Here is a 24,520-nt window from a genome sequence, read left to right on the forward strand (position 1 = left end):
CTAAGTGTGGTGTACCTTGTCATTTTTACCTGGTTTTGCAACAGTGTTGTCATATTTTCCAGAAATCTAAAGAACTTTAAAAAAATACCTATCTTAGAATCAGCACTTCTCCATTTATCAACACAAAAATTTCTCCTCTGTTTCAGTCTTGACCCCGCACTCATTTCCTAAAACTCTATTTCTTGTTAATAGAAAAGCTAGATCTGTTCTTTACAGGTCACTATATTTGATGGACTTCTGCAAACCTTTCCAGAAAGCATATAACAAAAATGGCCAATAAGCCTCAGTGGAACCTAAAGTAAACTTGTCTCATCTGTTTTAATTCAGGTTCTGTTGAACTAATTAAAACCCTATGAACTTTCAAAGCCAGAAAAGAAGTGCAACTTAGAGGGTTGCTAGGGATTCTGTTTTTTACACACAGGTCCATGTTCTGGGTAAGGAACCACTTCCAGGATAAAGAGCCCTAAATGGATGGAAGAGTGTGTGTGTGTTCCTGTCCTCCCGCCAGATTTTCTGAAGAAAATGGAAAGCAGATCAAAAAGGCACGCCAACTTGAAGATTGGTGGAAAACTGCAATTTCACTTAGAGTAGTAGGTGGCAATAGGGCTAGATTATGACTAAGAAAAGAAAATGAAAATGAGAAACACATGAAACTTGGAAATATTAAAAAATTAGAGGCTTCATCAGATAAGACAATGGGTGTGCTAAAAATTTAGTGTAGAAAGTACATGAGTAAAAATAGGTGACACTACAAGACATCTATTGGACCACAAATGACAATCAGAAAACAGCAGAGGCTGTGCCTCCCAAAAGTGAACAGCCCCTTGGAGACCCTGGAGATGGTAGAGGTGACTTCAACCTCACTGAGAGTCAGAAAAGCACTCTAGGCTTTGATAGGTCAGACAGCATGGGTCTCTAATTTCTACATTATATCTCATGCAGGTAAAATTACTTTTATGTATAATATTCCAAGGTGAATAAATTATATGAATATATATATTTTTTAAAAGAATCTACTGGTAGGACACACCAAGGTGTCTTCCAGGTTATATTCTCCCAGGAGAATTTTATAAGTATTTCTCCTTTATGTCAAGCATCTAAAATAATAGATGGTTACTTTAAAGATGATTTGAATTAACTCTTCTGAATGCTATCTAAAAATAATTTACAATAATACATTGATTATCATGTATGGCATTCAAATTTAAAGCCAGACAGAGATTTACTTTGAATGACAGATCAAATGTATACTTCTTAAATTCCATATCTTTCTTTATTTTAATGGTTAGGCCTGAAAATGAATAGAGAAATATACATAGAAGATAGAAAGAATTAAATTATCTTGGACCAGCAGAAAATTCAGAAAATTCACTTATCAGAAAAATTCAGTCTAAATGAACCTTACAATTCATATTTAACAAAAATGATTGTGGTCACTTCAAGTAAGAGGTGATCAATACACATAAACATTATCTTTTTGCTTAGGGAAACATACTTGCTTTCAAGTTACACATTATTTTATTTAGGTGATATTTTAATATAATGTTAAGTAAACAAGATTTATCTATCATGGACAAACCACTACACTTCTCAGTGTCTTACTTAGGTTGTGTCTAAGTGATGCCACAAGAAGCACAACTTACTTAAAAATTCAACCATTTGCTGGGCGCGGTGGCTCACGCCTGTAATCCCAGCAGTTTGGGAGGTGGAGGCGGGCGGATCACAAGGTCAAGAGATAGAGACCATCCTTGCCAACATGGTGAAACCCCGTCTCTACTAAAATACAAAAAATTAGCCGGGTGCAGTGGTGATCGCCTGTAATCCTAGCTACTCGGAAGGCTGAGGCAGGGAAATCGCTTGAACCCGGGAGGCAGAGCTTGCAGTGAGCCGAGATTGCGCCACTGCACTCCAGCCTGGCAACAGAGCAAGACTCCGTCTCAAAAAAAAAAAAAAAAAAAAATTTGTCATTAATATTAAATTGCATGGAAAAATATTCAGAACATATTATGTATAAAACAACTGGTTATAAAGTAGTACACACACAATGGCCCCGATCATATAAAAATGTATATGTACATTTGTATACAAATCAATATGTAAATGTAACTGGAACAAGAGCATATACAGAAATATGGAAATGACTAAAAGAATATACTCCCCAAAAGTACATGATTAAGTGAAATAAATGTATGTGGCTCTATTTTTGAATCAGACATCAAACTCACAATAATAAAATCATTTTGAAATTTCTTACTTCATTTTTTCCATCTGAAAATTATTTTGACAAATTAAGAACTGAGACATTTAAGAATTCAGACCATGTCTTAACAAATGCCCTTTCTTCATTTTTTACCAGATTGTAAGGAAGTATTGTTCTTGGGATTCTAGCAGCAGTATTTGGGGAAAAAAAACAACCAAATAATACTGTCTCAGTTTAATGTGGATGACAGATACAGTTTTAGGTTCAAAAGGTATCCTAATCTAGTCTAGAATATACTTGTTTTTCTAGAAAAAAAAATGACTAAAACTGAGGTTTTAAATTGTATAAGAAACCAGATAGCAATTTCTCAACAGGATCAATGGTGATTAGGAATTGTATGGTTTACCCAGCTCTTGTTTGTGTGTTTTAACAAAAACAGCAAGTTAGGTGTTACTCACTTTGGGGCCTTGAAGTCCTGGTTTTCCCGGAGGACAAATACAGGGAGCTGGAGTTGAACCTACATCACTGGGACCATTAAGGCACTACAAAGACAAAAATGGAAACAGACAACGAGCATGGAAAGACAAAAATGGAAACAGACAACAAGCATGGAAAGACATATAGATACATGCATAAACATATGTTTATGCATTTATATATTTGTGTAAAATGGCAAAAATATCTTACATTCATTTTCAAATTTTATTTAGCCCAACCCAATAGGAAATTCCAAATCACAAAAATCTATAAATATTAAATACATTGAAGTTATATAAAAATGGGTTCTATTTGTCTAATATACATACTTACAGTTGTTGGAAAAGAGCTAAGTGATCCCACAATACAAATATTACCTTAAGGGGAACAATAGTATCCCAGCCTACCTCTCCATTCTGAAAGAAAAACAATAAGTGTGTTTTAAAATGTTTTTAATAAAATTTATAAATTATCAGCCTAATTTACAGATATTTCACCATCCAGATTAGAGATATATGAAGTATGAAAACCAACAAAAAACAAAATATTTCCCTGCATTTATCCTAAAAAGTCACCTATCTACACGTTACTACTCCATTCATATAGGAGAATACAGAAAGGATGTATTTTTTTAAGGTGAGTAGAAGAACAGAATTAAAACACCAGAGCTGCTTGATATAATAGCCATGCAAGATTAAAAAATACCTCCAGATGAGATTTATATGCTGTCTTGAAATTTCAGGAAATCATTTAAGAACCAGAAAAAAAATGTTGAAACACATTTGAGGAAGTCACAAACTGCATGCATTAAAATCTTGCACTTCAGGAGAGCTTCTCCTAAAATAGTCTGTGTTTTATTAAATAACATACAATTTTAAAAGGACAATCATCTTTCCAAACAATAAAAATTAGTTCAAAAATGAGAAGGTTGGATTGAAGGTGCAAAAGGCAAACAGGCCACAGAAAGTCACACCTGAGAGTAAGGAAGGAGACATTAAAACATAAAGTGGAAGTGAGAATTCAAAATCAGCTGTCTAAAGCTGTGCTTCATCATATGGAAGGATAATGGTAATGATCATATGTCAACGCAGAGACATCAATAAATGAAGTATGCACAATGAATTCTCAAATGCCATAGCTTATTAACACTTTTAAAAGAGATTTATATTTCAAGTTATAAATATCTAAAACTATAGTGCTTAAACAGTTATTTATCTAGAAAACCCAGAATAAATGCTTTCTAGAAAACTCTGATTACAGATCTTTTAAATGTGCTGTTCTGTGTCTTCAAGGTTTTAGAACATGTGGATCCATACGTTATTCCATTTGATGGGAAAAAAGAAGATGATGACAACATAACTACACACATTTTTAAAAACTATGGTTGACTCAAATATCACTGGGAATTCACATTGTCAAAAAGTTGTACAACATTCTACCATATTTCCACTTGCAGTAATACACCAATATTTTGCCCGGGGGGAAAGGGGATTGATTTTACACACACACACACACACACACACACACCATGAGATGCTATAACATTTTAGCTTATAATCTTTTTCCTCCTAACACATTAATGAAAATAGCTAAATAAATAGAAACACTGCTTATATTCTAGAACTATAATAAATTTTTACTTAGGTATCAACAACAAGAAAAGTATCTATTCATTATTTCACTGACACTTTGAGAAAAAGTGTCAGTGAAAAAGAAAAATAATTATTTCTTGCTCTTCAGAACTGTGCTGTTTGCGGTGTTCTGTCCACATGTTTAATGTACATTATTATATTGTTATATTATATTATACATGATTATATTAAGTATAATAATGTATTTCACACACTGACATTCAAAGCATCCTACATTTTTCTGGAGCAGGTCTCATCTTGCTTTACCTGAACACTGGAATAGTCACAGTCATAGATGATGGGAAAAAACATTACTGGCGGGCCATGGTGGCTCATGCTTGTAATCCCAGCACTTTAGAGGGCTGAGGCCGACGAATCACCTGCGGTCAGGAGTTCGAGACCAGCCTGGCCAACATGATGAAACCCCGTCTCTACTAAAAATATAAACATTAGCTGCGTGTGGTGGCAGGCATCTCTAATCCCAGCTACTCTGGAGGCTGAGGCAGGATAATTTCTTGAACCCAGGAGGCAGAGGTTGCAGTGAGCCGAGATCACACCACTGCACTCCAGCCTGGGCGACAAGAGTGAGACTCCGACTCAAAAACTCAAAACAAAACAAAACAAAACAAGAAAACATTTCTTTGTGGTCTTTCATTCACACTTGTGCAATGACACATAACAATTTCATTTCAATTATAACCTCAAAATATGTTTTGCTTCATGTAACTTCACTTCCACTAACATTAAAAAATAAAATTAAGTCTACATATTAAATTAATACTCAGATATTATCTGCTTTTTATTTATTGCTTTGAAAGTACTAAAGCAACATCTGGGAAAAAAACAATCCCTCCTACTTACAAATCCAGGAATCTCACATGCTGTCTCCCGGTTGTTCTGTTCTGGGTCACAGTAGATTCGCAACTTTTGGACATCAAACTAAGAACATAAACCCAGTAGAATTAAAGTTGAGGCACAAGCTAATTGTTTTATAAGAGCAACTGAGATACATAGAAACATCCACTATGGTTAGTAATTGTGTAAGGTTTACACCACAGCATTTAGCTAAAACAATGAAAATGCAAAATTTTAATACTTTATACTATAAAGATGTGATGCAACATAACTACTAAAGAAAAATTCCCTAGCACCAAGAGCAAGTCTCTGATTTTCTTCCAGAACTCAGTGAGGCTTTTTTTAGTACTCCTGTATTAAAAGCTAATCTAAAGAGCATTTTGTCGGACACTTAAAAGTTTTCCCAGGTTTTCTGTGTTTATCTTAAATCTCTGCAACATTCCTGACGGTATAGGGTGGACTCAAGAAGCCATCTTTGGTCTTCGCTATTTAGTTGCTGGCATGGAGTGTTGTGTGATTAGCAGGCCCAGCACCTGTTAATGTTTAAATATTTACTACAATTTGACATGTAGCATTAATTCATAGAGACCACATGTGTAAACACGTATATGAAAATGACAGACTCTTCCTTTAATAGAAACAGTGCAGGAGGGACATACCTTTTCAAATAAAGGATTTTTCTAGAAATGGCATTTACAGACACATTTCTCCATCCGAATACAGACACTCCAGTTTAAGGAGGTATCAAAAAGTCAAAACAAAACCTTTGTAGGTATAATTTGAACATACCACAATTGCTTTATTTTTAAGGAACAGTTTTGTTTGTGAAGAACCCTGACATGAATTAATCTAATTTTATCGTTGCAGCTGCAAAGACATTTTTATAGCCCCACTTACAGATGAAACTATATTTTCTTTTCCAAATTCATTACTTAAACTATGTTTCTCTTGGGAAACATGAAATTAATGTTTCCTAGAAATGTAGAATTCTATCCTGAACCGAGGGGAACATTTTTCTAAATATTCTTATGAAATAGATTAAGTCCAATTCTGCATTTTAATACATATACATACACATAATTTCACTAATGAACTGACCACATTTTGGTGAACAACTTAAGAGAATTCATAATTAAGTTAAATATGATTAAATGTGGTGAAAACTATTACAAAGGACAGCAAAAGTTTCATTCTATATAATTCAAAGAGTAAATCGTTATTTATCTACCTGAACAGTTTCTTCTTTTCCAGAATATTTTCCAATTTGGGTTTGCCCATTGATCAAGATCCCTAAAACTGGATGTAAGGGCTTGTTTTCAATTTGTTGGTCATCAATATACAAAGTTACATCTTGCTCTGTTACTAAGAGACGAATTTGGTGCCAGCCTTCATCAAACAACGTCTACAAAAAGAAAGTGTGGAAGATTCATAAATAAAGCTCCTAACAATATTTTATTTTCTTTGTTCGTACTCCCTTGTTCCTAACCATTGCTGAGAAACTTCGTCCCACACAGACTGACTGTATTATACATTAACTCACCCTGATCCAAGGTGGACCTCATATGCTATCCACCAATTCTTTCATTAATCTTTATCTGAGTTCCTATTACATATTTCAAAGAAATTGTGTCAAACAACTTACTAAAGCAACTATATCAAAATCATAACTGAGTTTAATAATCTCTGAATCCAAATGGCTTCTCTCCTTCCTCATCTTGTTTATTTCATTGCAACTTTGGGCCCCATAACTAATCAATCTTCCTTGATAATCTCACTCAACTTCTGGAATTCAAACCATCTTGATCATTTTCATTTCTTCCTCTCTAGTTGCTCATTCTCTCTCTGTCTCTGAGTGTTCTTCTCCCTCAACCTACCCTTTAATGAGGGCATTACTCATAGGTCTATTCTGGACATTTTTCATTCTCTCTTTGACTCATCCATTCCTCCAGGCCAATTATCACTGCTATATAATAACTCCCATGTCTACAATAACAGCCTGTACCTCTCCTATGCGTGGGTCCTATAATTCTAATACTAGGTAGAATAATTTTTCAGGATGTTTCACAATTAGCCCAACAATGTATGCAACAAAATAAACTTGAACTACCCCCCAGAGTTTTCTTCTTGACCCCATTTCCCTACATAGTAGCATCCTCTAAACATAAGTTTCTTTCTTTGAGTTGCAGTAACTAACCAGATGCAGAGTTCTACCCAATATATTTCTTCAACATGACTCAAATTCATTTCTTCATTTTCATTGTCACTGCCATAATTTAGGCTCATGGAACTCTTGTTTTACTTCAATAATTTTCATATCTATCTAGATCTTTGACCCTTTCATTTCCAAGCCATCCTTCAGATCACCACTAGAATTAATCTCTCTCCCTACAGTTCTGTTAAGGGAGATGTTCCATCTTATTAATTTCTGTATCCCCAGGACCTGGCCTAATTTTAGGATAAAGTTGAAAGTATTATTTATGGACAGAAGAAGAAAAAGAAGTAGAGAAGATTGCCTTGACAATGACACACTATGGTCAAGACCTTTTGTTGAAACATTCACTGAATAAAGTCCAAACCACATTATATGGCTTTCCAGGCCCCTCATAAATTGGGCTTACACCTAGATAGCCTTTACTTCCATGCATCTTATACTCTAAACATAGGAGAGTCACTTTGCGTTCTCTAAATAAAAACCCTGCATTTTATTACACACATGACAACTCAATACTGAATCATTTATTTAATGTGCCCTTATATCCATCTCCATCAAAATGCTATACATCCTTCAAGGTCCAGTTCAAAAATTATTTCATTTATGCAGATTTCCTCTTATTTTATGTTAGAACACATTTTCCCATCCACACTCCACTAACACTTTGTACTTCTATTTGATACCAATTGCCTTGAATATCCTATTGTAAACATGCTCTTTGAAGGTAAGAAACATGCCTTATTCATTTGTCATTTCTTACAGAATCTGGCACACTGGCTTTAATGAAGACAGCAAATAACAATTTTTTTAATGTAATATACTTACTAAATGAAGAAATTGCATACTTTATATATATTACCATATATATTTCCTAAACTGTGTAATATGGCTTTAGACTATCATAATTATAATAATGAGCAAAACTTAATTACTTTTATTATTGCATCTGGATTCTGAAAACATGATTTTGAAAATAAACTTTTTCAAGTTTATATATTCTATTAAATATGTATTCCATTTGGGGAAATAAAATGTCCTCCTAAATTAAGGTAAATTTCATACCTATTATGTATCTGGTATTTAATATTCTAACAGATATGTCTTCATGTAAATATCCTGTAGAACATGGCAGTGTAAAACAGACCAATATGGACTTTGACATCAACTAGACCAAAATTTAATTCCTGATGTCATCACTTATTAGCTGTTCTACTTTGAGGGAGAACTTAACATCCTTGAATATTAGTTTGTCTGCAAAATGGGAGCAATGGTTTCTTTATTGGATGGCTATTATAATTAAATGTGCCTGGTACCTAGTAGTAGGCACTCAAAATATGTCAGTTCACCTCAGCATTTGTCCCCATATTGATCAAGAAACAATTTTCTTTTCTTTGTTAGTTTTCTTCAACACAGAAACATTAAAATTTAAAGTAAAAATATTTCCAGTCATGTTAAAATTATAGCCCACTTTTCCCCAACACACATAAACCCAATGGTGCTTCCCCATGAATATCATAATCATAGTATTATCCCAGGCATCTTTACCTTAACTTGAGGGTTAGCAAAGGTAACCACTTGTGAGCCATTAATTATGCTGGTTGTTGTAAATAATAAGATTTTGTCCACACCATTTAAGGTAACTGCTATTTGTGGCCTTCCATCAATAGTTAATATTCTCCATAAATCCCAAATTTTCTTGACTTTAAATCTTTGAGTAGACACAAATACATATGATGGAGGAAGACCTTCTGGGAAAACATTGCTAGAAAAAGAAGAGCTAGTGTAAGCTTAAAGAATTCTTGACATGTCCATAGACATATCCCCCCAAAAAAGTTGTGTCAACATATAATGCATACCTTGTGAGTTCTGATAAATCAACTTTTGATGTTACTTCATATCCTTTTATCTTTTTTGGTGAAAGCTGTATTCTTTTCTTAACCTTTTTATTTACATCTAAACCTAAAAGAATATCAAATCCCCTTTCGTCACGAGCTGCCACTGGAATTCGTGTTGGACAGACAGATTCTATAAAGCAAAAGAAATAAAAGTTGATTAATCATGAACTACTCAAACAATAAAAGAAAAATCAAGGGAGAAATACTAGACAATAGTATTCTATAATTAGAATTATAAAATCTACATATGTATACAAATCTATAGTATATAAATGTGTATGAATACATTTTCTGAGAAAATTTAGAAATATTTTACACATTTAAGAGTGAGATCTTAATATGCTTTTTTCTCTAAAAAATGAGGGATAAAAGTAAAACAAAATATAAGATAAATATTTGTTAATATATTGTCTTTAGCAAAAAATTGAGACAATAGCAATATGAGACAATCTAACACCTACGGAAAAGAAAAACAATGGAACAGGATTTATGATTCTCACCCAGGATTTCCTATTAACTAGTCATACAACTTTGGATAATGCTTTTAATTTATTTAGTTCAAAAATGAACACTAAAATTCTTTTCTTGCATTCTTAGCATTTAAGGGGTAAAAAGTATTTTCTGTTCTTGATTTTCTTTCCAGTTCAAGCAGCTTATATTTCTATAGCTGAAATATCATTTGTCTGTCTCTCTGGAAAAAACTTAACCTGGGTCCTATCTATTCATGAAAGTTCTTCAGACGGACATATTATCTCATCTATAATTACATATTAATCATACTTATAAAGAATATTTTCTTAAGAATAATCATTAGCATTACATAGTCAGCTATATAGGTAATAAGTATGATATACTTTAGCTGAAGAATACAATAACTGAAAAAATTTACTAAAGATGATTCATAGCAGACTTTAACAAGCAGAGGGAAAAGAATCAGCAACTCAATAATTGGTCATTTGAAATTATCCAGTTAGAGAAACAAAAAGAAAAAGGAATGAGAAAGAGTGAAGAAAGCCTAAGAGATTTATGCAACACCATCAAGCATACCAATATATGCATTTTGGGAGTTCCAGAAAAAAAAAAAAGAAGAGGGTGAAAAGGGGACAAAAAGCTTATTTAAAGAGATGAGGTCAACAACTTCCCAAATCTGGAAAAGGATATGGACACTCAAATTCAAGAAGCCTAATATATGCTAAGTTAAACCCAAAGAAATCCACACTGAGACACATTATAATCTAATTGTCAAAAGTTAAAGGCAAAGTTCACATTTTGAAAGCAGCAAGAAAAGAAAGAGATTTGTTATGTACAAGGGAACCTTGATAAGACTATCAGCAGATTTCTCAATAGCACCATTGTAGGCCAGGAGTGGGATGACATATTCAAAGTGCTGAAAGGAAAGAAAAAACCTGCCAACCAAGAATGCTATGTCTGGCAGAACTGTTCTTCAAAAATGAAGGAGAAATAAAGACTTTTCTAGATAAACACAAGCTGAGAAAGTTCATCACCATCAGACCTGCCTTATAAGAAATTCTCAAGGAGTCCTTCAAGATCAAACGAAAGTATACTAAACAGCAACATAAAAGCATAAGATAGTATAAATTTTTCAGATAAAAGTAAATATATAGACAGACACACAATACTATAATACTGTAATAGTGTACATAAATGACTTTTAATTCTGGTGTAAAAGTTAAAAGACGAAAGCATTTTTAAAAACTGTAACTTTAAAAATATGTTTACAGATATAAAATATAAAAAGATGCAATTTGTGCCATCAGTAACAAAGGACAGGTAGCAAAAATATAGAATATTTATATGTAATTTAATTTCATACCAACTTAAAATAAGTTGTTATAATTACATGATGTTTCATGTAACCCCTATGATAACCTCAAAGAAAATACCTATGGAAGATAAATAAAATGATAAAGGACAACACTACAAAAAAAGCAATAAAACACAAAGGAAGGCAGTAAAAGAAAAAAAGAGGGACAAAAAGCTACAGGAAAGACAGAAAATAATTACCAAAATAGCAATAATAATTTTTCCCTACCAGTAATTACCTTAAATGTAAGTGATTATACTCCTTAATCAAAGTACATAGAGAGGCTGAATGGTTTAGAGCTACAGATCCAGCTATATACTATCTATGAAAGAATCTAGCCTGGGCAACATGGCAAAACCCCATCTCTACAAAAACAAAAACAAAAGCAAACAAACAAAAAACAACAAAATTAGCCATGCATGGTGGCATGTGCCTGTAGTCTCAGCTACTCAGGAGGCTGAGGTGGGAGGATTGACTGAGTCTGGGAGGTTGAAGCTGCAGTGAGCTATGATCATGCCACTGTACTCCAGCCTGGACAACAGAATGAGACAAAGAAAGGAAAAGGAGAAGGGGAAGGGGAAGGAAGGGAAAGCAAGGGAAGGGAAGGGGGGAAAAGGGAAAAGGGAAAGGAAAAGAAAAGAGAAAAGAAATGAAAAGGACTCACTTTAAATTTAAGGACACACATAGGCTGTAAGTAAAAAAATGAAAAAAGATATTCCATGCAAATGGTAGCCAAAAGACATCAGAGATGTCTATACTTATATCACACAGTACAAAACTATAATAAGAGACAAATAAAGATATCCTATTATGATAAAAGGGTCAATTCACCAGGAAGATATAATAATTAAGATTATATATGCAGCCAACATCATAGTAACAAAAATATGAGGCAGACATATACAGAACTGAAGGGAGAAATAGACAGAAACACACTAATAGTAGAGGATGTCAATAATGATTAGAACATTCAAACAGAAGATCAATAAGGAAATAGAAAACTTGAACAATACTATGGACCAAATAAACCTAGCAGATGCATACAGAATATTCCACCAAACAGCAGCAGAATACACATTCCCTTCAATTACACATGAAACATTCTCAAGGACAGACCACATGTTAAATCACAAAACATGTCTTCATACCAGTATATTTTCCAACCACAATGGAATAAAACTAAAAATTAACAACAGGAGAAAATTGAAAAATTCACAAATATGTAAAAATTAAATAGCACACTTTTGAATAGCCATTAGGTCAAAGAAGAAATCAGAGACAAATTTAGAAAATACCTGATGACAAACAAAAACACAACATCCAAAATTTATGAGATGCAGGAAAACAGTACTAAGAGAGAAGTTTATAGCAATAAATGCCTACATTAAAAAAGAAAAAGAATATCAAATAATCAAATAAACAACTTTACACTTCAAGGACCTACAGAAAAAAAAGACAAACTAAGCCCGAAGTTAGCAGGAGGAAAAAAAATTTAGATTTAAGCAGTAATAAATAAAATAGAAAATGGAAAGAAATCAACAAAGTTAAGAGGTGCTTTTTTGGAAAAATCAACAAAATTGACAAACCTTTAACTAGATTAATAAAAAGAGAGAAAACTCAAAACAAGAAGTGAAAGAAGAGATATTACAATTGATGCCACAGAAATAAAAAGGATTTTAAGAGACCACTATGAACAACTATATATCAGCAAATTGGTAACCTAGAAGAAATGAATAAATTCCTAGAACATATAACCTACCAAAACTGAAACATGAATAAATAGAATATATGAACATACCTATAACTAGAGATTAAAGGAAATTAAATTAGTAATAAAAACACCCCAAAAATAAAAGCCTAGTACCAGGTGGCAGTGGTGAATTCTACCAGACATTTAAAGAAGAATTAATATCTCTCTTTCTTAAGATCTTTCAAAAAATTGAAGGGGAGTGAACACTTCTAAACTATTTTTATAAGGCCAGCATTAACCTGATACCAAAGCCAGAAAAAGATATCATAATAAAATAAAACTACAAGCCAATATCCCTGATGAATATAGATGTAAATATCCCCAATAAAATACTAACAAACTGAATTTAACAGCACATCAAAAACATCATACACCATGACCAAATGGGAATTATCCACAGGATGAAAGAGTTTGACATATAAAATCAATAAATGTGTCATTGACAGAATGAAGGAAAAGATAACATGATCATCTCAACGGAGGCATAAAAATAATTTGCAAAAATCAGCACTATTTTATGATAAAAGCACTCAACAAGTAAGGAATAGAAGGAAACTACTTTAACATAATAAAGACCATATTTGAAAAGTTCACAGCTAACATCACACTCAATGGTAAAATGTTAAAAGCTTTTCCTCTAAGATGAGGAACAAGACAAAGATACCTAATTTCACCACTTCTATTCAACATTGTACTAGCCAGAGGAATTAGGCAAGAAAAGAAATAAAAGGCATTCAAATCACAAAACAAATAAAATTATCTCTGTTCACAGATAGCATGATCATAAATATAGAAAACCCTAATGATTATACATAAAAGATTCCATGCCAAAAAAATGGTTAGAAGAAACCAATTAAGCAAATTTGGAGAATACAAATTCAACATATAAAAATCGTTGTGTTTCTATTCAGTAACAATAATTTAAAAAGAAAATTAAGAAAATAATCTCATTTATAAAACATAAAAGTAAAATACTTAGAAATAAACTTAACCAAAGAATCAAAAACTTTTACACTGAAAACTACAAAACATTGATAAAAGAAACTGAAGAAGGAATAAATGGAAATACATCTTGTGTTCATGGATTGGTAGACAATATTATTTAAAAAGTCCATACTACCTAACTTGATCTACAGATTCAACGCAATCCCTATAAAAATCCCAATAACTTTTTTATAGAAGTAGAAAAAGCATTCCCAAAATTTATATGAAACCTCAAAAGACCTCAAAGAGTCAAAACAATCTTGGGAAACAAAAACTAAGCTGGAGGCCTCACACTTCCTGATTTCAAAATATATTGCAAAGCTAGAGTAGTCAAAACAGCATGGTAAAGGCATAAAAACAAACATATAGACAAATGGAACAGAATAGAGAGCCCAGAAAACACTCTTGCATGCATCAATGAAATTATCTTTGACAAGGGTGGTAAGACTGCCCGATGGGGAAAGGATCTCTTCAATCAATACTGCTGGGAAAACCAGATATCCACATGCAAAAGAATAACATTGGACCCTTATTTTACACCATACACAAAAAACAACTCAAAATAAAGACTTAAACATAAGATCTGAAACTATAAAATTTCTAAAAGAAAACTAGGAAAAGCTTCATAACATCAGTCTGGTAATGATTTCTTGGATTTATTCCAAAATCACAGGCAACAAAAAAAGCAAAAATAGACAACTGGGATTACAGCAAACTAAAAAGCTTCTGTGCAGCAAAGGAGAAAAAAACACTGTAAAAACGCAATCTATGAAGTGGGATAAAATATTTGCAAACCATATATCTGATAAGGGGTTAACATTCAAAATAAATAATAAACTCCAACTCAGCAACAACAAAAAAAACTGATTAAGGAACGGACAAAGGACTTAAATAAACATTTCTCCAAAAATGACATACAAATGGCCACAGGTATACAAAAAAATGTCCAACATCACTAATCATCAGAGAAATGCGAATCAATACAATGAAATGTTACCTCTACATGTTAGGCTGGCCATTACCAAAAAAGAAAAGAAAAGAAAGAAAGAGGAAGGAAAAGAGGGAGGGAAGGAGGAAGAAAAGAAGGAAGGAAGAGAAGGAGGGAGGGAAGGAAGGAGGGAGGTTTCAGTCAAGCAAGATGAAAAAGTTCCAAAGATATGCTGTACAACATTGTGCTTATGATTCACAATACTGTACACTTAAAAATTTGTTAAGAGACTAGGTTTCATGTTAATTTGTTTTATATGAGGGGGAAAGAGAAAAATGAAGAAGAAGGAAGGGAGAGGAAAAGGGAGGAAGGGGGAGGAAAGGGGAGGAAGGGGGAGGAAGGGGGAGGAGCGGCAGGAAGGGGGAGGAAGCGGGAGGAGGAGGAAGGAGGAGGAGGCAGGAGGAAGGAATGAGGGAGGAAGGAGGAGGGAGGAGGAAGGAATGAGGGAGGACGAGGAAGGAGGAGGGAGAAGGAGGAGGAAGAAGAAGAGGAGGAGGAGGAGGAGGAAGTAGTAGTAGTAGTAGAAGTAGTAGTTAGAAAAAGGAGTAGTAGAAGAAGAGGAAGTGGTAGTAGTAGAAGTAGTAGTAGTAGTAGTAGTACTAGTAGTAGTAGCTGCAGCAGCAGCACAAGTCTTTCATACAAATAAAGGAATCATCACCTATCAGAGAAAGTATCAGAGACAACTCTTCCAGAGAAACAATAGGTCCATAAAGATGGAATGAACTGTGGTAAATATTATTTAACTCAATAATATTTTGTTGTGATTCAACTACAGCAGAGTATAAAAATAAACAGTATTAGGAAATGGTCATCCTACATGTTAACACTTCAACGTAGAAGTTAAGTATGTGTCAAAGAAAAGGCATGTGAATTTGTCAAATGATTCAAATACAGATTACATGGTTTGTGGCTATGGTAATATAGCAATGTTTTAGTTTAATGCATTAATCATACTCTAATACAGTATAAAAAGTCAAGTGCAGGCTGGGCGCGGTGGCTCACGCCTGTAATCCCAGCATTTTGGGAGGCTGAGGCAGGCGGATCATGAGGTCAGGAGATCGAGACCATCCTGGCTAACACGGTGAAACCCGTTCTCTACTAAAAAATAGAAAAAATTAGCCGGGCGTAGTGGTGGGCGCCTGTAGTCGCAGCTACTCGGGAGGCTGAGGCAGGAGAATGGCATGAACCCAGGAGGCGGAACTTGAAGTGAGCCGAGATTGCACCACTGCACTCCAGCCTGGGTGACAGAGCGAGACTCTGTCTCAAAAAAAAAAAAAGTCAAGTGCAGAACACCCATATAAATTCCATAAGTGCATTTTCAAAAACATTTTAAAAGATGGCTATTGTGCAACAGATATGTGAACTGATTAGACACATAAATTATTTACATCTTTTTGAGTGTGGATGAAAATATATTTGGCAAGATTTCAATTTTGATTGTGTTTATAGATGATATATTTTAGCTAAAAGAATGTTTAACTCTTTAAAGCACATCTACTCTTTCATGTGTAGTTAGAATCATTAGAATAGAATGCATTTACCAAAATACAGATCCACAGAAAAAGTCTCTGAAGCAAATATTGAACAAACATTTTATCAGTTACATTTATATTTAAAGATAAAAATGAATGATAAGTGAAATTTCTCCAGGAAAAGTCTGTTTTAAGAATGAAATATACCTGGCTTCAAAATCAAAGAATTCTAACTAATATGACCACATATTAAAAATTTAAATGCCATTGGCCTGTTCAGTATGATAAATGTCAACAAAATCTAACTACTAGAGATTCATAAAAAGAAGAACTGTGGTGGTGATTTGTATTTATTACAGTACCTTTATTTAAAGTTTCATGGAAGAAGATGTTTAATTTTCTGTAGTCTCTTAAATACAAAAATTCAAAAATGTTTTTCTCTACCATATCCCACAAGCAAATGTGAAGAAAACAGAGGAATTAATGATATAATTTGTTTCCTAACCCATAAACACACAGGATTTTTTCTGTCAAATGTGAAGCCACCCACTTTGGGAGTTTTTGTAGACAAACTAATATTCACTTTATATGAATATTACTTTAATATGGTACACTAAATGCCTATAATATTAAAAAATAAGAGATATAAAAAATTACTCTCCCCTAAAATAATCTGAATATTAGCATATCTATGCCCTAATAGGATTAATATTTACCAAAACTGGGACCTTCCCATACCATGCAGTTATCATGAACATGAAGTTAGATTTTATGAAATGATATGAACATAATTAATAAACTGTTATTTTCAAATGTTCTGTGAAAGGGAAGTTAAGCTTTTTAAAGTGCAGTTTTAACATGTTTTCCCCCAACTTTAAAAATGTCAGTAATTTGAAGATTATTTTCTGAAGAAATAATGAAATTCTAGCTCAGAATTATGTGCAAGAATATTCATTTTTGTCATTTATATTAGCAAAACTTAGAAATAAACTAAATGTACAAAAACAGGAAAAATTTAAAATAAATTACAGTAGGAAATTGTCTGCTATCCTGTGAATAGAGTATAAAAATTGTATACACAAGAGTATATAATACAAAAATAAAGTATGAAATTATATATGCAATAGTATCTTTATTTAGGCAGAAGGATAAACTAAAATACACTGGGGAAAAAAGGAAAAAAACTAGAACGTAAAGTACAGAAAAACTCATTAACAGGGGTGATATGATTATGTGTGATTTATATATATTTTTATTCTTTGTGCCTTTTTTCTGCAATTTCTACAATAGAAATGCGATAATTGAAAGGAATAATAATAAATGTTACAAAATATTGTATTTTCCATACATAGATTTGTAAATTATTTCTAAAAACCAAAATTTATCCTAAATACATATAACACAAAAAATTTATGCTCACAATATAAATATAACATTTATAACATTATAAATGTTGTAACATTATAATTGACATTAAATATAACAATTTACACCAGTGTTAATGAGGAAATTATATCAAAATGTAAAAAGCATAATTATTAATTGCTTCCAAATTATATTAAGGCATTTTAAGGCTTACCTTCACAAAGTTTCTGCTTCATCACTTCCCTTATTTTGGATATTGCAATATAGTCTTCCACATAAAACACATAAGTAGACGAAGGCTTGTTGGCAATAGCTCTAAGTTCGGCATCTTCTGTTTCTGAACCAACACCAATGGCAAATAATGTTATCTTACTATCTCTTGCTGCTTGAGCTGCATCCTTGACGTCATCTTGGGATTTGCCATCCGTAAGTACCACTGCTATCTTAGTCAGAAATCGTGAGGACTTGGCAAAAAGGTAATCGAGTGCAAACTGGATGGCCTTCCCTGTCCTTGTGTTTCCTCCTAAGTATAGTATGGATTCCACTGCTGCCGTCAAATGTTCTCCTGAATCATAGCTTCCGAGAGGAATCTCCAGAACAGGGTAGTCACTATATTGAACCACTCCAACTTGAATAAACTTCGGCCCTATGTCAAAGTTTTTTGTGATATTGACAAGCCACTTTTTCACTATTTCAAAGTTTTCTGGGCCAACACTGTAAGAGCCATCTAAGATGAAAACTAAATCTGTCGGAGCAGTACGACAACCTAAGTGCAAAAGAAAACCACCATAGCACATCTTTTATATAAAAAGCAAAAAGGGAGCGATTTTAAATATATGAGTTTCAGCTATACACTAATATCATTGCTTATTTTAAATTGTCAGTGAAATATGTTTAGCTTAATGCTAACCTGAAATATTACAAAAATATAAGCCAGTGAATAGGGAGAAAAAAATTAAAAACAAATTTTCTACCAACTCCAGGACTTAGCTAGCCAATAAAATTTCATCTTTGATATATTAATAGTTGATAAAAGTTAAATGAACCAAGATCACCCAATGAATCAACTTTTGCATTATATCCAAGATGAGTTTCTAAAGGTCTGATGTCTCATATTCAGTGAATAATGTAGTCAGAACATTAGCTTGTACTAACAATCTATGGTTAAAGGTATAAAGCTATTCCTTGCTTAGTAGAGACAGAGATTCTTGTTTCAAGATACCAGGAAACACATGTGGTCAACACATCCTAAGGTCCTTTTGGGGGAAAAAAAATACCATCTTTGGTGCAAGTTACATTTGAACAAGTTATAAGCAGTTGTGGAAAGAAAAAGACTTCCCCTGTTATAAACGCTAACATGCTAAATGTAAAACAAAGCATGAATATAAAATTATCTCATTATCATACAGGCTATAAATAATAGCTATTATTGCTGCTTTAAGTACAGAAGTTAGAGAAGAAGACAAATATAGCTGTTCTTTTCTGCGCATTCTGTTAGCCATTCCAAACTATTGGAATTGCCCCAACAAACCAGTTTATCTTTTAGTCTGTGTTAGTCTCCCAACTCTGGGCCTTTGCAGTTGCTCTTCCCTTTTATTAGAATGTCTTCCTCTTCACCTGACTAATACTCTTGTTTCAGATCCCTGATTGCCTGTCAGCTTTATCATAAAACCTTTCCTGACCTTCCACAGTTAGTTTGCCATCCCCTCCTAAATTTATAGCAGTCAAGAAGTTCCAAAAATAAAAAGAATTGACAAAATATGGATTTGTCTCAAAAATGTATCTGTGATTATGACATTATTCCTAAAGTGCTCTACTGCAGGTGGTAGTATCCTCAGAAGGTGTAAGGGACACAATTCCAACAACCTCTGCCATGGTGGCCACTGCCAGAGGTCAAGGTAGGGACAGCAGAAATGGAGTTCTGTCCAGAGTCAAACTTGCTAACCCAAGGGAATGCAATTTTTCTGTTATTTTTGGAAGCTTGGAAGCTGGATGGACTAGGATTAAAGGGTTATGCTTTTATTGTTTTTTGTTTTTTGGGTTTTCTTTGTGGGGAGACAAAAGGATAGAAAAGCTTGTTGGTGGAGCTTTTCAATGTTGGCCCTCCCTAAATACTGAGATTCATTGTTGTCTGAAGCTGTTAGTGTTTGTGTGCCACCTGATTCAGTGGTTTTCACTCTAAGAGGGTTATTCTTGGACCTTCCTACCCTTCTCCTTGTCACAGGGCCACAGAGCATGTATTTCATAACTGTAAAGTCAGTCAAGAGCATGGGCACACAAGCAAATAATGCCATTTATAAGCCCTAGACATAATATCCGTCCTGAGAACCTCTTCCTTAGAGAGATGAATGACATCATAGAAAAGGAATGGGATTGAAGAGCAAAAACATGGTTCAAATACTAGTTACTGCCCTCACAAGCTGCATGATACTAGGTAAGCCCCTTAACTTATTAAAATCCCTTTTCCCATCCAAGAAAAAACAAAAGAAAGGGTATCCACATTATAGAGTGATTGCATGAATTAAACTATAAAAGTGTTAAGCAAGCTTTAAATATTATTGTATTAATAAATTTTAAGCCAAGTTGAATCAAATTGTCAAACCATCTCATTTAACTTTCATAGAGACCTTAGTTAATTTATAGTAGGATGCTTATGAGTTTTAAAATGTGAACATAAGCCAACTTTTTTTTTTTAAAGTGTGCTATCTCTAATGATAGTCTGGGTAACAGAACTATAATTAATATAGCTCTTTATCTCTATAGGCAAGCTTTCCTACAAGCAATAATAACATTCACTGAGATGTACTGTGCTAAGCCTTTGACATGCATTATCTCATTCAGTCCTGATAACCAAACTAGAAGGTTTTCTTTATCTTCCAATCATGCAGCTCAAAAGTGTCTGAACATGGACTCGATACCAGACTGTTTGTTCCAAAGCTTGATGTGTTAATTGAATAAACTATTGCCATAGAGTCATCTCAAAATTATCTCTGAGGGAAGCTTTTCTTCTCAGTTAATGAGTAACATAGCAATTCATTTATTTTAGGGAGTTACAGAATCAAAGACAGTAAGAATGAGATCCTTAAAACCATTACTTGAACTCTCCTAGTTTAATTTCCAGATTAATTTGTTGATAACAAAAAGGACAATGCTGATAGTTCTTACTTGATCTTACTTCCCCATCTTCAGCTAACACAGAATTCTGAAGAAGCAGCACCAAAACCATGCAGAGAAAGGTAATATAGTGAGCCATGTTTCTGTTTTCGTTCTAATATTTTGGTTTTAGGATTCCTGGGGGAAAAAAAAAGTCAAGTTAAATTTATTAATTAAAGTCAACATCTAGCCATTATACATTTACGTTTTGAAATTACAAGAGCCAATTGAAGTACAGCTAATTTTGTGACTATTAGAATTAACTTAAATCTGTTTAAAATGGCCAAATGTTAAATATATTAATGCAGGAGGACAATGAATAGTGGCTAAAGACCATGATAAACCTTAATTCATAATTGTCTTCAGAAAAGCATACACATTTTCTAAAATTTGAGCTTTTTGCAAAATATTTACTTGAATTTATCCTTTGGGCACAGCCTGTAGAACCTTATCTCATTCTTTTTACTATCTGAATATTAGCAAACATTTTTCTTTTAAATGTGGGTTTGTATTTAAGGGACACTCAAAGAGTATTTAGTGAAAATATTTCTAAGATACAGCTGATAGAATTTAATTTTTAAAATAAGATGTAATTGTAAACATTAAGACCTGTTTTATTTAATTCATAAACACTCAGTTATATAATTTTCATACACCATCTAAAATAAGTTCAAGAACTTCATTTCTGGTTAGAATGTAGAAAGTTGCAAGAGACTGTCATTCACAACAATGAGTACATACCAGATAAAGTACAAATTCATAGGCTTTTTAAGCCCAGCAGAAATGAAATAATTTAAAGAAACCTAAAAGAACAAAATTCCAGAATTTATTAACCCTTCGTCATATAGAAGTGATTCACAACTGCTTTAATCTCTGGCAGAAAGGGAATACTGATGAAAAGGAATTTGCCACAGCATGCAAAAAATCACTCAAAGCTGGTGTAACGGATTGGAAATCTGAGGAGTCTCTGCTACACAACAAGCATTCCTTCATTCAGCAGTTCCTTCTGGTGAGCCTTAACTAAATATACGGAGTAGATAAGTAGTACATAGAAAGTTGGAAACAGTATAGAACAGCCTAGAGAGAGTCTGTCCCTCTTCCTATCCAGGTACCCAGAGACTTCCTCAAATATAAAACAGTGGCCAAGACTTGAAAAGAAGCAAGAAATTTTTATTTCTGATCAGGAGATAAACAGCATAAGCAAATCCAAAGATTATCTAAATATCAGAAGTAGCAAAAAGTGTTTGTAAAATGGCAATGATAAATACATTAAAGGATCTAGTGAATAAGATGGAAAACATGTACAAAGATGTGGGAAATTTCAGAAGGCAGATGAAAACTATACAAAAAGATACAAAGAAAAATGCTTGCAATTAAACAAACATCAGAAAATGGTTTATACAATGGGTTTACCTGCATCCATTGGAGGAAAAGATAAGTAAACTTGAAGATAAGTCAATAGAAATTATCAAAAAATGAAACCCCAAGGCATAAAAACATGATAAAAGGAATAGAGCATCTAGAACTTATGGAACAATATCAAGTGATCTTGATTTAGCATATAAGTAAATTTTTCTGGTGAAAAGGAGAGAATGAAGAAATATTTGAAAAGACATGGCCAAAAATTTTCCAAATTAATGAAAGCTGCCAATTCTCAGATCAAAGAACTTCAGCAAACCCCAAGCGAGACACAAAGTAAATCATACCTACATACATCATATTCAATCAACTGAAAATCAAAATAAAATATAAAATTCTTAAAACTGGCCAGGGGAAAAGCGATACATTACCTACAGAGGGACAGCAGTAAGAATTTTAGACAGAAATTTTCTGGTAATAAACTGAGCATTCAATCAGAAAGAGATAGAAATCCTAAATGTGTAGCCATCTAATATTAAAGCTTCTAAATATATGAAACAAAAAATGAAAAAAATAAGCAGAGACACATTAAAAATAATGTGAAGTTTTAATATCCAGCCCTCAGTATTATTTAATTAGACCAGAAAAAAATTAGTAGTGGAACAGAAGGTTTGGACAACACTATTATTAACCAGCTTCACCTAGTTAATATTTACGAAACACTCCAACTAACAACAGAAGACACATTGTTTTGTAACGCATATGAAACAGTCACCAAAAAGACAATATGCTGGAGAGAAAACAAGTCTCAGATTTCAAAAAATTGAAACCATACAGATTATGTTCCTTGACCAAAGGGCATTTAATTAGAAAATATTGGCGATGGCATCTGGATATGAAGTTTTGTGGAAAAGCTTTTTATTAAAAATGTAACTTATTAATAGATAATTGGACCAGTTTCAATAAATAGTATTTTTCTAGGACTTTGGCTATTTCACCTGTCCACTTATCATCTTTCTATTATCTGTAGGATCTGTAGTTGTCCTACAGATTTTCAGAAGTGAAAGTCCTAAAATACTTTGAAATTAAGCAACATGCTTCTAAATAATCCACAAGTTTTAAAAAGTCAAAGGAAAAGTTTTTAAATATTTCAAACTGAATAATTTTTTAAATCAAATATTTTGTGATACAGCTAAAGCAGCACTTACAGAGAAATTTCAGCTTTAAAAGCATATATTAAAAAAAAGAAACCAATATCTAAGCTTCCACCTTAAGAAGCTAGAAGAAGTACAATAAAAAAGTAGAAAAAAAGTAGAAAAGTAGAAAAGGTAGAAAAAAACTATGAAATATAAATTTGAAAGACAATTAAAAAATAAATAATTAAAAAGTTAATTCTTTGGACAAATAAATATACTGATATGCCTTAGTAATTATAACCAGGAAACAACAGAGAAAACATAAATAATTGCCTAAGTCACTATTCAAATAGAAAGCACCACTATAGATCGTATAAACATTAAAAGGGTAAGTGGACAGGTGAAATGAACAAAGTCTGTGAAAAACACTATTTATTGAAATTGGTCCAATTATTTGTTAAAGAAGTTAAATTATTAATCAAAAACATTCCCACAAAGAAAACTCCTGGTCTAGATAGCTTCACCAGTAATTTCTTCCAACAATTTCTACAAAAGAGTCAAGGGAAAAAAATAAAATAAAACTATTTGTTTTGGTGGAATTAAATGAAAATAAAGGAGAAGTGAACTCCCCCCAATTTTTATTATGAGGCCAACATAACCCTAATTTAAAAAAAAACCTAGACAAAGATATTACAAAGTAAGAAAATTATAGTCCATTGATTTAGCATACAAGTAAATTTTCCACTATTCTTTATGAACAAGGATATAAAAATCTATAACAAAATACTAGCTAATTAAATCTAGCAATATAATTTAAAATATGATGACCATGGGGGATTTATTAGAGAGATGCAAGATTGGTTTAACACTCAAAATTCAACTTATATAATGTACTATGATAAGAGACTAGAAAAAAAATCACATGAACATCTCAATTTATGGATCAAAAGTTCCTAACAAAATTTAACACTAATTTATGATAAAACTTTCAGCAAACTAAGAGTAGGACTTAACCTATGAATATGAATGCTGTCTATAAAAAATCTACATAGAACATCACATTGAGTTGTGAAATACTAAATTCTTTTCTTCTTAAATCAGTAAGTAGCTAAGGATACATTCTCATACCATCTCTATTCAAAAATGTACAGGGAGTTCTAGCTACAGCCACGGGCACAAATGAGAAATAAAACATGTAAAGGTTACAAAGGAAAAAAT

The 24,520-nt window shown here is 32.9% G+C and overlaps 1 protein-coding gene across 1 annotated transcript in view; it reads right to left on the reverse strand.

The window, feature by feature from the left end:
• COL21A1 (collagen type XXI alpha 1 chain) overlaps positions 1-24,520 on the reverse strand; it is a 202,408-nt gene that overhangs the window by 109,273 nt on the left and 68,615 nt on the right. The window contains exons 2-9 of the mRNA XM_054557654.2: positions 20,820-20,945; positions 17,869-18,420; positions 9,232-9,400; positions 8,921-9,137; positions 6,392-6,565; positions 5,170-5,247; positions 3,085-3,093; positions 2,659-2,742 (exon numbers count right to left, since the gene is read on the reverse strand). Of these exons, the coding sequence (XP_054413629.2) occupies positions 2,659-2,742; positions 3,085-3,093; positions 5,170-5,247; positions 6,392-6,565; positions 8,921-9,137; positions 9,232-9,400; positions 17,869-18,420; positions 20,820-20,907 (1,371 nt within the window). The 5' untranslated portion in view covers positions 20,908-20,945. The remainder of the gene's footprint in view (positions 1-2,658; positions 2,743-3,084; positions 3,094-5,169; positions 5,248-6,391; positions 6,566-8,920; positions 9,138-9,231; positions 9,401-17,868; positions 18,421-20,819; positions 20,946-24,520) is intronic.

The sequence above is a fragment of the Pongo abelii genome, chromosome 5, assembly GCF_028885655.2.
Source record: "Pongo abelii isolate AG06213 chromosome 5, NHGRI_mPonAbe1-v2.0_pri, whole genome shotgun sequence".
Lineage (NCBI taxonomy): Eukaryota > Metazoa > Chordata > Mammalia > Primates > Hominidae > Pongo > Pongo abelii.